The sequence below is a fragment of the Filicampus tigris genome, chromosome 16, assembly GCF_054856515.1.
Source record: "Filicampus tigris isolate MCC_2025a chromosome 16, RoL_Ftig_1.0, whole genome shotgun sequence".
Lineage (NCBI taxonomy): Eukaryota > Metazoa > Chordata > Actinopteri > Syngnathiformes > Syngnathidae > Filicampus > Filicampus tigris.
Genome location: NC_141232.1, coordinates 15,827,604 through 15,842,253, shown reverse-complemented (window position 1 = coordinate 15,842,253; position 14,650 = coordinate 15,827,604). Strand labels below are relative to the sequence as shown.

The 14,650-nt window shown below is 39.7% G+C and overlaps 1 protein-coding gene across 1 annotated transcript; it reads right to left on the bottom strand.

Moving 5' to 3' along the window:
• Window positions 1-249: 249 nt before the first annotated feature.
• On the bottom strand, window positions 250-13,162 carry pmm1 (phosphomannomutase 1). Its single transcript, XM_086055782.1, is given in 9 exon segments — window positions 250-1,569; window positions 1,571-1,663; window positions 4,699-4,814; window positions 6,733-6,808; window positions 7,377-7,476; window positions 7,798-7,889; window positions 9,677-9,753; window positions 11,611-11,728; window positions 12,731-13,162. Coding segments are annotated over 9 exon segments (783 nt in total). The 5' UTR covers window positions 12,812-13,162; the 3' UTR covers window positions 250-1,539.
• Window positions 13,163-14,650: the final 1,488 nt, after the last annotated feature.

Here is a 14,650-nt window from a genome sequence, read left to right as displayed (position 1 = left end):
TACACGACTCGTATAGACCACGACAGGTCACACTTTTAGGTCAGGCAACAGCTTTATATAGAACATTTCATACACAAGATAACTCAATTTGCTTCACACAAAGACATCACCTACAAGTATTTACAAACAGTTCATGACCTTCAGAAGCAAAGCAGAGAAAATCTCATTTTTATTGACCACCTCATGCCGGATACCAACTATTAAATATTGCAATATGTATAAAAATACAATCACAGACCAACAAAAAAATGTTTGATACACAAATATTTAATGTACAAAGTATGTAATATGTGCACACAGGCAGGCCAACCATAAATGTAGAGTAAGTGTGGTTGGACTTGTCTCAATAAATGACCACTTTACAATTTGCAGATCACTTTTATTAAGTACTGGACTCAAGCTTCATTCACAGTTGTTCTTGTCACTAAGGCACAATACATGACATATTTTCTGATGTCGATGATCCAATTGAAGAAAGAGAGCAAATTAAACTATTGAGCAATGTGAAATGTCAAAATGATTTATTAGTTACGCATTTCATCAAATAATGAAGATAACCAGTTTAGTGAGTTACAGTGCAGGCTACAGTACATACTCCTTGTCATCACTTTCAAGGTTAATATGTTGACAGTTTAATACAGAGCTGAGGCAGACATATTCAATAACATTTCATTATTGCTCATTAAGAAATGTAGTGATTATTCCTCTGGACATGAACTTTTTGATACCACGGTCAATAAAAATGATAAACGATACATGATCACTTAGCAGGCAGTCTACAGAACAGCCTCTAAAAGACTTAATATACACATTCATTAAGTTTGCATTGTTTTCACTGTAAGTTCAAAAGTTAAAAAGTCAAATCAGTTATACTTAATGTACACTTCATAAAAGCAGATAAATCAATAAATAAAATGTACCTCAGAGACACTTACAAACTTGGAATGTTTTGCACCCCAAAGGAGAAAAGACACCCTATTTAGGGTTATACTGCAGATATTTTTAACAATAACTCTCAAAGCGGAAGTCAACGCAAACATTTTTCTTTTCAAGAATATGTTCTATGCAAGCCCACTATTTGAAACAGGGCATTCTGATAATATTGCGTTTGTAGAATAAGTGTTAATCCACTCGTTTCAAGCAATCTCTGGGGGTGGCCCTTTTGTCTTCCGTCGACTGAAAATGACATCACAACTTCTCGTTGGCCTGCTGGGAACATATTCTTGAAAAAAATATGTTTGGGTTGACTTCCGCTTTAAGAAGAAAACGTTTCCTTTGACTATCATTATCTTTTATCCATCTATCTTCTATATCATAGAAGATGGATGGGTATAGAATCTATATGGAACACTATCTGTCATATCTTGTGAGTCATGCAGTCCTCTTTTTTTCCCCCTAGACAGCAAGCATAATATTAATGGAGAAAATCACTACTGGCGCATTTTCGGTAGCTCACAACCAACCTGTTCCGATCCACTGGTTGATTTTCAGCGGGTATAACAAAAACTTAACAGAGTTCTTTGAGCTATGAAAATAACATCAGGATTCACATGATGGATCATCAAAGAAAAAGTTGCCGACACAGCCTGGCAGTGTCTTGCGGAGAGTAGACTGTGAAGCCGATCGTACGCGGGTCGTTAAAGATTTCATAATCGTTTCCTCCCTAAGGAAAAGACACACGAATGGCAATGAGGGAAAATTAGTGCCGCCTGATTCAGTTTCTGTCTTGTCGAGAACCAGTCACTCTTGATCTGACTTCCGAACTTGAGCCTCTCGAATGGATGAATACAATATGACTTTCACTGCGTGACACCTGCATACCTGACCCCCTATTGGGATTCAGTGGAGGGAAGGCAGGGCCAATAAGGCCTTCTCTGCTGGCCTAGAACACTGTCAGGAGCACTGACCTACCTTTACAACTTTAATTGCAATGTTTGTTCTGTAAAATAATTGCATTTATTGATTCCCAATATTCTATATTATTGTTCTATTCTCTTCACCTTGTAGCATTAGTCTTGGTTGTACTGCATACAGTAATTGTACAGGTATGCATAATATGCGTAATTATCAATATTAGTACTCAGTATTATGTATTTTATTCATAATGTTGGTTTGTTCGTGTTACTAGATAAATATTAATTCGGAACTGCTTTGAGATGGTGTATGTGGGATAGTTGTGTGCTGGTAGAACGCATTTTAGGTTTCTATCATTTCCATGTGATAGTAGAGGCATTACAAAGTGGATTAAATTGAGTACATTGGTTTGCAACTGCTAGGATTAAATCCAGGAACAGAATCCATTGTTATTAAAGTGGAAGTCAACTCAAACATATTTTTTTCAAGAATATGTTGTATGCAGGCCCACTAGTTGAGACAAGACATTCTGATTAATATTGCGTTTGTGGAATAAGAGTTTATCCACCCGTTTTTAGCCATCTCTGGGGGCGGCCATTTTGTCACTTCTGTCGACTGAAAATGACACCACAGTGTCTCAGGGCTCAGATAACAAACGACTGGGGTCACAGGTCACCCGTTTTCTAAAGTTGAGCCATGATTGGTTGTATTGGTTGGGATCTGCATCTGGTGGAATCTTGTTGTTTTTGTCAGGTTTAATAAAGTGAAAGTGTTTTTTCCGTCTGCACTTGAGATGTCCTGTTTCGTTGGTTACCTGAGCCCTGAGACACTGTGATGTCATATTCAGTTGAAATGGTTACTTTGCATCCCACAGGCCAGCCTGCCATTGATTATGAGCCTGCATTCTGGTTCCACCTGGTGGGAATATGTTTAATTCCACTCATATTTGTTCATACAGAATTTCCAATTCATTATGAAACACTGTCCATGACATTTTTCTGCTAAAATGTATTTCATATCTTATTCAACTGCTAAACAAGTCTTTTATTTTTGTTTTTGTTTTTGTTTTTAATAAAGGCCTTGCAACCATTACATCAACCACAAACAGCCATATGTAAATATGACTGGGATAGTATGTAGCTAAGACGATGCTTAATGGGTAACTGTGATAGAAGCTCTTCTTTCCAGCTATTTGCTGTGTACTGTACTGTATATGATTTCATTTCAACATATTATGCACTCTCAAATGGATTTTTCCTCTTCCAAAACATTAACGTCCACTGTTTATGACCTGGCCTGACTCCAAAACTGCAATTACCTCTTTGGCATGAGCTCAAACAATAAAGGTTTAGCACTCTACAGTGAAGGCATATCTCTGGCGTCGGGCCAAAACCTTGTACCTCCTAAATGATCTCTTTTCAGGAGACACCCCCCCAGCCCCAAAAATGTGTTCAACCATTAGCATTGCATCGTGAAAGAGAGCAAGCTTTTTTTCAACACTTTAGATTGGTCAATAATGTGTAGAAATAGCACCCACGCGTGTGGACTCGCCACTAGTATAGATTTTTTTTTTTTTTTTTTTTTTTAAATATGAAATTCACCAAAATGTGATTTATGAGATTTGGGCCTGACGCCGCTGGCCAAAATGGCCACTTGGTTGTATTGCAGGTTATTTGAGGACATGATAAACCGCATGTTTAACATTCCCTTATACCTTCACCGTGCTCTGCCTGTGTAGCTTGTCAATCATTCGAGTCCTTGTAATCCACAAAGGTTCAATCAAGGCAACTGGACTTGTTTGTAGAAACATTTCACCTTTAATCCAGAATGCTTCTTCAGTTTTAAATTGAGGTGTAGAGTCAACAATAGGGTATTGTTGCCCAGCGTGATTAGTGAAGCGAATGTCAAACGAGCAAATCTGTCTCTAACAGGAGAAAAAGTTTGAGGCATCACCTTGTCTCATTCTACAAGAGTGGACTGAATGAGCTGTTCACTGACAAGTGAATGACTGACTGGTATGCAGGAAATTCCTTTCACTAATTGCACAAGGCATGAACAACAACACGCCTTTATGGGACATGAGAAGTGAAGAAGCCTTTTGGATTCACGATGAAATGATTTTGACAAACAACAGGAAGTCAAGTTGCCTGGATTCAACATTTGCGGATCACCTTGCTTTGTACTTTTGACTCATACCTGTCAACTTATACGTTTTTTGATCATTTCAAATTGTGTACGCCGTACAACAATTTTTGTACGGGGAAAAAAATAATAATTTTTTTGTTAGATCGATCTCGTCTTGCCCATTTTGGCTCTAATTCGGATCGTCTCGGTCACTGGTGGCAGACGACAACGTTATTTGGTAAATAAAATAAACTCGTTTACACAAATTATCTTTGTTCTTATTCTACATAGTCTGTCTTGCTGTGAGTAAATAGGTGCCGTGTTGTGTTTGTAGGGTTTATTATCGCTTAATAAGGGGAGTTGCAATCATTAATAACGGGGGCAATTGGCTGAGGTTGACAGGTATGTTGACTGCACAATAATTATAATTTTGTGACTTTAGTTTGCAGCGGTGTAAATGAATTGCATCCTACTGAGAGCTGTTTCACACACGTTGGCCCTCTTAACCACTAAAATGAACCCCTAAATTATACAAAACAATAGAAATTAATTCCTCTCTGATGTGAATTTTAGGCAGCACCTGGATTGGATTTTTTAGATTGTGCCAGTGTACCTAATTTAGTGACCAATGAGTGTACAGTATGCCCGTGTGGTCCATATAGACTGTGTGTAATGTGAAAACAGAGGGTGTGGATATACATATTCAACAAGTAAACGTACATCTGATGTCTCATTGCCAAAGAAGTAGATGGCGTCCAGGCTTTCGCTCTCCAGCAGATCGAGACATAACCTCTTGTCCCAGCCTTCAGGAAACACGTCAAAGCTGATGAGGCCGCCTGAGAGCAGAAGGCGGCGTCAATACAGTATTCGCACAAGCCTGCATATTCAGTCATTTTTTTTAAAATAAGTTGTATTTTAATGGTCGTTTTAATTCCACCCTTTAGCTTGCAACTGTCATGAGAACACACAAAGCAACAAGACAAATACAGAATGAACATGAGAGTAAATCGTTTTTCTTTTTTTTTTTTTTTTACAAGGACAAACGTGACAAAACAAAACTATTAGCACCCTGCCATATGGTGTCAAATGCACTCGACTCCGCTTTCTGTAAACATGCCACGACTGACGGAGGCTCTTAACTTTTTCGATCCACGGACAGACCTGTTTTTTTCTCACGCTTCAGTGAGTTTGTTGGCAGGTGAGCAAACACTGTCCCACCAAGTCAACGTGTTGTCCAAACACAACCAAAGTGTTTTAGATCCAGTTCAGTGATGATTGCGGTAATGTCAAATAGCCATTCAATAAGTCCTCATTAAAATCATTTTTCATTGGACAACTTTATAATTACCGTACACTAATGGGAAAAGAGAAAACCTGTGGTGACCTTTAAAATGAGGCTACTCAATGGCCCACCCCCATCTTCCCTTCTAACCTAAATACTTGGCCCTTGCCTGGGTCTCTCAGCCTCATTACAAGTCAAGTGACAAAGGCACCAGCTGTAGGGCAACCAGCCAATCAGAGGGCTGCTTTCCTCACACACCTCCTCACGTGTCCTTATCGCTGAACTCAGACTGTTTATTGTCGGACCCTCCGGCCCGGCCGGATGCCCGTTTTTGGGGCAGGGCGGGGTTGGCCTCCGGTGACAAATTTTTTAAAATGGCTGGACTAAGCATGGCCGGAAGTGGATTTTAGTACAGGGTGATTAATAAATCACTGAGCAGGTTTGTCAATGAACTACACAACAAGACTACTTTGAAATTAATCATTTGCAGTTTGTGGCAAAGACTCCCATCCATGCAAAATTCATTGAACTGGTTGGAGATCAGCCCCCTCCAAGAGTGATAGCAGAAAGGAGGAACACCATGATAATAAATATACAGTAGCAGTTTCTTGTTTTACCTTAAAATGAGGAATGTGGAACATCCAGTTGAGTTACATTTTTCCCTTTTGTCATGATTTCCTGCAGGTTGTGTATGCCCATGTGTTTATTATAATTAGCCCATTTATAATATCCACCTATCCTGTTTAAAGGCAGCTATATTAATTTATGGCAGTCGCTGCAATTTATGGCAGTCGCTGCTGAGGATTTTGGCTTTCAGCCTTTAATGCAGGGGAGATTGAAGATGCATTCTGAGTGTAGCTAGAGACATCTCAACAAAATCTTAAACGTTTTATGCATTTCTTCAAAATCTGTCTTAGAAGAGGGTGGTGCGGTGAGCGACTGGTTAGCTTTAGCACGTCCGCCTCCCTGTGTAGAGATGCAGGGTTAAAATCTGAGCCCCGGCCTTACTGTGAGGAGTTTGTATGTTCTCCCCATGCCTGCGTGGATTTTCACTGGGTACTCCGGTTTCCTCCCACATTCCAAAAACATGCATGGTAAGTTGATTGGACTCTCTAAATTGCCCCTAGGTGTGATTGTGCGATTCAGGGTGTACCCCACCTACTGCCCGAAGACAGACCCTTGTGACGATAAGCGAATAATGGATGGATGTCTTTCCAAGGATAATAAATCTCTTTTTTGGTTGAAATGCACTGCATCAACAACAACCATCACCAACCAGAACAGTCCAGTTGTGGTTGATTCAGTACCCCAAGAATACAAATATCTGGTTGATGGAGAACATACATAGGTATATTAAGAATTTCATTGTGACCATTTTTTGAAACTACTACGATCATTGTTAATATAAATCATTGTTCTAATAAGTCAGATCATGTTGTTGTGCAAATGAACATTTCCTGTCACGCTCTCACCTCTAGTGAACCGCAGTCCCTTTCCAGCAAATTCCTCCTCCAGGGCAGCAACAAATTTCTCCCTGATCTTTTCTCTCTGTGAAGAAAAAACATTGTTGCAGCATAAAAACGTGCAATGGAACTCATGTACCTCTGACTACTACTTTAAAAAGACATCATCTTCGTTACGCCCACTAAAGATTATTTGGGTGAATTTTATCTTCATTATATTCGCTAAAGGTTCTTTGTGTGAATTTTAGCAAGAAGGTGAGGCGTTAAACTTGTTCTGTCCGCTTGAGTGACACATGAATGTGCAGCCAAGTCAACTGTCCTGAGAGCGCAGCAATGTTTCAACTCTCAGCTTAATTAAACACATTACATGACTCACAGACCAGTTTGCTTAGCTACTAAATATTTACTGATTAGCTTTTGTTAATGTTTCATACTGTTAACTCCATATCATTTGCTAAACAGCAGTCACAAAGGACAAGGGACCAAGAGTCACTAGGTTTTCATATAAATCAACAAAAATGCACAACTCCACAGTTTCATGAATTAGAAGTTTAACACTTTACTTTAGTGGGAACAGCCTAAAGTATGACTTGATTAGAGTGTCCTAAATGGATGCTAAATATTATAATTACATTCCAATAAGAGTATTTGACCTTGTCAATTTCAGAGAATTCAATTCGTTCCTCCAAGGTGCAGCTCCGACCGATGGGGGAAATGTTGAGCATTCCATTCCTGAACTCAATGAATGTTCCCCTGTAAATAGAGAGGCATTCTTTGAGAAAGGATTTTTTTCAAAACCTTTCACTGAAATGCGAAATGGCACAGAAATCTATTTTTTCCTCCAGTGAGTAGTCAGGTTTCACATGTTATTAGAGCTACTGTACCAGACACAACATGTTTAAGATCGGCACTAAACTGAGCATAATATGATTATTTAGATAATTTAAGAGTCAATAACGGAGATATGACGTAATATAATTTGTTGCAGTTGGACTTTTGTGCCGACACTGATAATTGAAGGAATGTGGCATTGTAGCACAACAGGAACACAGATAAATAATGTGTGCGCGAGACCTTTTCTTTGGTAGTTTGATGAGCCCCATGTAGCCCAGGCAGAAGTTGATGAGGTCCTGCAAGAGCTCCTCCCCAATATGGTTCTGGATTGCCTGTGAATGTGAAGATGAAACGTGTGACAACATGAATCATATTCCTCACCATTTCATTTGGTAAGATGATATTTTGCAGGGTAACACGTAAGGCAAAACACATAAAATACTTATCAGTGCTGGCAAAAGTACTCGCGCTCTGTATTTAACTCACTGCCATTGACGTATTTATTTGTCTTTTCACAGTCCAGCCATTCAATCCTAGAAACGTATTTGATTTTTTTAAATCTCTTTTTTTCAAACATTAGGGTAAAAGAGGGTCTGAAAATGTCTCGCAGTGAATGAATTATAGGGGAAGTCACCCCCCCAAATTCTTTGCAATATGTTCTATGCGCCTTCACTAGTCTAAACATGGCATTCTGATTAATGTTATGAGTTATGAGTTGAAGTGTAAGGGACACAAAAAAAATTTACTTAAAGGAGGGGTACAAGTACAAATAATAAGATTCCAAAGATTACATTGGTAAAAATGGAATTAAACGGCCTAAAAAAGATGCAGAAAACTCAATATTTTCATGAGCTGGGTCCGCCCACTGGTCGTTTGACCCAGTGTGTGCGTGATGCCACTGGCCCAGGGAGTCGTTTTCAGACTCTGTAAATGGCGATGACAAGCTGTCGGTAAGTATTGCGCGCTTGTTCATATTGTTCAACTAAAGGAGAAAGGAAATGAATCAGAAGAAAAACCACAAAGAGCACACTTCACAGCCAGCGAGTCAGAGACGGGACTCCGTGATGTCATTTCTGTCTTCTTTGCGATTTCGCCCACCCTAGAAGATTTTCAAAGCGTAATGCTAAATCAAGGAAATACTCGGTTAATGTGTATCAATTTGACAAACCGTACATTGAGACATGGATATTTTATTATTTAATACAACATACTATTTGTAAGAATCGTGTCTCATGCCGTCTCAGGGGGCAGCCATTTTGTCACTTCTGTCGACTGAAAATGACATCACAGACCTTCAGGGCTCAGATAACGACCAATCACGGCTCACCTGTTTTCTGAAGCTAAGCCATGATTGGTCGTTATCCGAGCCCTGAGCATGTGAGATGTCATTCTCAGTCAACAGCACGTGGCAAAATGGCCTCCCCCTGAGATGGATCAAAAAGGGTGGAATCTACTACTTAAACTTGTAACCCACAAACGCAATATTCATCAAAATGCCACCTGTTGCGGGTAGGCGGGCCTGCATAAAACATATTTTTATAAAGATTTTTGGGGATTGACTTCCGCTTTAAGTAGAAGTACAAATACTTGTTTCTGCACAAAAGCTAATGATAACATCTGAAAACACAGACTACAGAATCTGGTGGTTTTTAGACTGACAGAAATCACAATGCATTCCCCACAAATTATTCTTGTAGCCAACAACATCCAAAAAATCTCTTAAATAAGGCTATGGATGGGGAATATCTTGCTTCTCCAAATCTATTGTTATCGTCATTAATGTTCCCCAGTTCACAATACTCCATGTTGTTTCTTTCTCTATTTTTTCTGCCTCATAAAACTCCAAGATCTCAGTTAATCAAGATTTCAATTGTGGTTGACTTGACCTCTATTTCCATCTCGTTAACGTCGTGCCATAATCCGCGGGGGTTGAAAAAAGTAACAAGTTCATTTTGACAAAGAAAGGATTAGGCCAGATATCTGTTTTCAAATAAAGTGAAATAAAAGTAAATCGTTGTCAGAAAAATAAATAATTAAAACAGATATCTGGATAGAAAAATGTATTTTAGTGCAAAAACAAAGTATTTGTACTTAATAACATCCCGCCACTGTCACTTACATGTTTTGACCGGAGTTTGCCATCTTTGTACTGCACTGTGCCATTCTCAGCAAATACATAGTCAAACTTGTGTATGACTGAAAGAGAGGACAAAAAAGGTGAAATGTGGATAAACGTGCTCAAGCATATTTACTTAGTGTAAGACTGTAAAAAGAAAATCCCGAAGAAGATTAGATCCCTGATAATATAAGTCGTCGTGTTGCACGGTAGGTTGTAATTTGCAGTATGTAGAACTGCACGGTGTCACACTATTTCTTGTGCTTTGGTTTTCTTAATTAGCTATTATATAAGAGGGGCAAAATGTGAAAAAACACCTCTCAGTATGACACAGTGCAGTTCAAAGTAGAATCTTTGACAAGTTCCATTGCATTGGATTTCATTCAATTGCGCAAGTGTGACTTGTAGATAGATTACCGGTAACTGACTCAATGTTTTTGCTTGCTTATCGGTTTGGGACTCAAATGTTAAAAGTATTAATGACATGACGTCAGATGTAAAAAAAAATGTCGGCATGTATGTTCTGGTCTTCTACTTTTGCTGCAAACAAACCAAGTAAAGTGTTAAGAAATGGAGTGTTAGTCCAAGGACTTGCTATAACAGGGAAACTTTTACGACTGTGGTTGTTGATATCACGGTTGAGTATGTTTATATATTACACATTATGCCCAAAGTTTGAAATCATGGCTGTACATCTCTAACGTACACTGAAAAATATATGCTGGTTGCTGGTTCCTTATTTGCAGAGCTGGGCAGTCCGTCCCTGGGCCGGACCGGTCGGACCCTCCGGCCCGGCCGGATGCCCATTTTTCGGGCGGGGGGGGGGGCATGATGACAAATTTTAAAAAATGGCTGGACTAAGCATGGCCGTAAGTGGATTTTAGTCCGGCCCACTAATCGGCCCTCATACGTTTGACGTGGTCGCGAGGCGGCCAAATTTCATCTAAGCCTACTCAGTGAAAAGCTTCTTTTTAGGCTTCTTTCTACTCCCGCGTCGGCGCGAGCGACAACTGCCGCATTGATTCACGTGACCGACGCATTGTGCTGTTGGCGACAGGTCTGCAACACATGCCACGCACACATCAGGAATTGTTGCTGCTCTGATCGGTCCATTATGTCACCTGAGAGTTGGAGAGAGAGGATGCAGCACGCAGCTCGTTGCTGCTGCAAAAGGAAACTAGTTTGGCAATAAAATTAAATGGATCGTCTAGTCATCTCGGTCCCTTTATGGTTGTAGCAGGTACGATATCCATTGTTGTCGCTGTCTTTTTGAAGCGACGACCCCCGACTTGGAACTTAACTGTTTCAAGACAACTTATGTCCGGGAGTATATTAAGCTGCGCGCAGCACTCAAGTATGACGCTGCCACATCAAGGTGGAGTTCATGCACTTCTTATGGAGTCTTCTACTTCCGGAAATACGCCGTAGCAAACCTGCATGGTATAGTGGTTTGCTGGTATGCCTTTATTTTGAAGGCCGGAAAGTGTGAAGAAGGGGAAGTGTGGAAAATAAGTAACTTGTTGACTGCAACTTCTGGCCGTTTGTTGGACCCAAATAATTATACAATACGACAAAACCAACCCCGGGGCTTGAATGGAAGTAAGCACACGCAGTTGGGTAAGTAGTAAAGTACTAGTGGCGCATTTTGAAGCGTGTCAACAGCGGGTTCGAATAGTAAACTAGCCAGCTAATGATCCTTAAAAGGCCTCTGCCGTTAGCGTCTCTCCCGCGGCGGCGGGATCACGGACACTTTATTTTTGGGGGCCGGAGGGCGGAACATGCGGGGGGGGGGTGATAATTTTTATGAATAAGGGCGGGGGGGCGCGACCGGAAGGGTACCCAGATCAAGGGTGGAGGGTCGCACCCGGACCGGCAAAAAGGGGTCAAGTGCCCAGCTCTGGTTATTTGCAGTATTAAGTGAATGACAAACACCTCACCGTCATTTCCTTCCCCGAGCTGTTCGGCGATCTTGGAATAGTCAGAACCTCCGACGATGCCGATCTTGACTTTCCTTCTCAATGCTTGGAAGAACTCATCTAGATCTGGGTCTATTTTCTGCAAATTAAAGTGAAAATACATTGCTCAAAGCAAAGATGAAAAGCATTAACTTATATGATCTGAACTCAACGGATGCACACTGCATCATTCAAATAAACTCCATTGACGGGAAATATCACATTTATTGCAGGAATACATTGGTGACAATCCAAGTTATAAAGACATCATATGATTTTTTTTTTCCTCGTCAATTAATTTAGGTTGTAAACGGCAGATTACGGCTATAAGAAGTGAAAATGTCGGAAAATAAAACCTTATGGAAATATTTTTTTTGTATGGAAATGTTTGTCAACCTAAAGATCAGTGTCAGTGACGGTTAATTAATGGATTGAAGATGTGTGCCCCAATATTTGTTATCTAGTGTTGGGGTCATCGAGTGTTTTACTACAGCGTATCTTTGTTCACCCATCTTTTCCGGCGACATACAGTGACAGGCGGAATAATTAAATGCTCTTCCACTTGGTGTCAGAAAGTACAGCTATCTTGCGTATCCACCTGTTGTCATTCATACAAACGAATAACAGCGTTGTCTTCAACTAAACAATCCCAGGCTGAGTATATTTTTGAGTAAGAGACTATTGATATTATTATTTCTGTACACACACACACAGGACTTTTATTGGACGTTTTTGTTTGGTGGTACGCAATGGGATTTTTCTTACATAAAACACGTGCCTTAATTGGCTCAATAAATGTTGAGACACGTGATCTAGCGTGTAGACGTGCTGCAGCTTCAATAGATAAAACGTAATCCAATGTTTAATGTGATTTTGCTGCATTGCAATAAAGACAAGAAACTGTGTGACTATAGATTTGACGCAACTGGACGATTAAGTGTCATATCTTTCTAGAGCGAAAATATAATCGCCAATATGTCATGTGCTTGCTGACATATCTTGCACTTGAAATATACAATTCTGCAGCAGCACACTAAAATCTCGTCGTGACCAGTAATCTGTAGGCATTTTTTAAATCTCTAGGCATCCATAAGAAGCTCACCTGTCTCGGTGGCGTCAGAGTACCATCGACGTCAAACAGGCACAAGATGTTTCTGTCTGCAGAGATGTTGACCTGCTCCATTTACGTCTTTTTTTCTCCTCGTTTAATTCCAGCAGCAGTACTTCTACTCTTGTTCGAAAACACGTGCACAAACATCAATGGGAGAATTCCGAGATGGATCTGCAGTCAATAAAATTAATCAAAATAAAATCATCAATCAATCAATCAGGGCACGACCTCGACTCCGTCGTTTTAAAAACATTTCTTTTGTTCATGAGAAGACATCCGCATATTGTCGTCTTTATTTTACGTCCACGGTCCTAATATTTAGAGCTTCTTAAAGAACGAGCGCCTTCCAAAACACATCTAGTGAAACGTGTCGGGTTTCTTTCACAATGTCAAGCTTAGCCAGCAGCCAATCGTAGCCAAGATGGACAGTGGGTGACGTCGACAACTGGGCGGGGTTTGGGTGAACACTTGCTTGACTACTAAATTGACCTTTAGTCACATAAACTGAATGGAGGGACTATCTATCTATCCATCTATCCATCTATCCATCCATCTATCCATCTATCTATCTATCTATCTATCTATCTATCTATCTATCTATCTATCTATCTATCTATCTATCTATCTATCTATCTATCTATCTATCTATCTATCTATCTACCTATCTATCTATCTATCTATCTATAATTGCATTGATAAGTGAACACACACTGTTTTATATTCATGTCAGTGTAATTATAAGTTTGTTTATAACATTCCAAAAGTCTCAAATAATCTTAAAAAGGACCGTCACAATTTACTCATTAGTTTTTTCTCAGTTATTTTGGTGCATTTCTCGTCGGAATTGAAATTTGCATGCATTTCTCAAAAGAATTTGTGCAATTATTGAAAAATCATGAGTCCCTGATAGTGTAGTGGTACACACGCCTGAGTTGTGTGCGGGCAGCGTGGGATCGATTCGCGCTCAGTGACAGTTTCTATGTGTGCCCTGCGACTGGCTGGCGACCAGTGCGGGGTGTAGTCTGCCTTCGCCCATTGACGGCTCGGATAGGCTCCAGCAACTCCCCGCGACCCTGTATAGGATAAGCGGTTTGGAAGATGGAAGATGAAAAATCATGGTTCCCCTGCAAAAATCATTTTCTTCCACAAAATTCTTAAGTACATCACTCAAAAATAAATGTTTGTGTCACTAAACATTTCGGTACCATCAGAATGACAAGTTTATGTGATTGTGGTCACCACTTGTATGGCAAGCTGTCCAACGTACAAAACATTGCATTGTGTATTCATACCTTCAAAGAAATCATAATCAGTGATTTAAACTTATTCATCATGAATAGAGACTTAGAACACCCACACACATCCGCATATAGTTCTTCATCCAAATATTAAATATAGCAGTACAAAGTATGTGATGCATGTTTCATCCCATCATTTAGTTTGTATTCATAAATAAATTTCATCTTTGTTCAATGATTCCACTGCGTCTCTGGCATTCTCTGTATTACATAATCATCCTTTTACAGAGACATTACGTGTGGCACAGGATGGAAATAGAACATTCACATTTTCCTTTTATTTATACACTGAAAAATCCACCCCCTCCGTGTTTAGGAACTTGATTTTTGCGAATTGTAAGCCTTTTTCAAATTTCTAACGTTTATTAACGTTTATAGGTTTATTTTCGCAATCCTTGAAATTTTGAATTAAAAAAAAAATCGGTGGATGGAAACCTACAGAAAACTCGAACAGTCTGTTTTTAGAAATTCAATTCTGATCCGAGAACTGTACCAAAAATGCAACTAAGAAAAATGTAAATACGGAAAACTGTAGCACAGTACATTTCAAGTGACTTTCTCCCCCCAAAGAAACTATTTTCTTGCTTTCAGTGAGTCATATTTTCCACCAGAG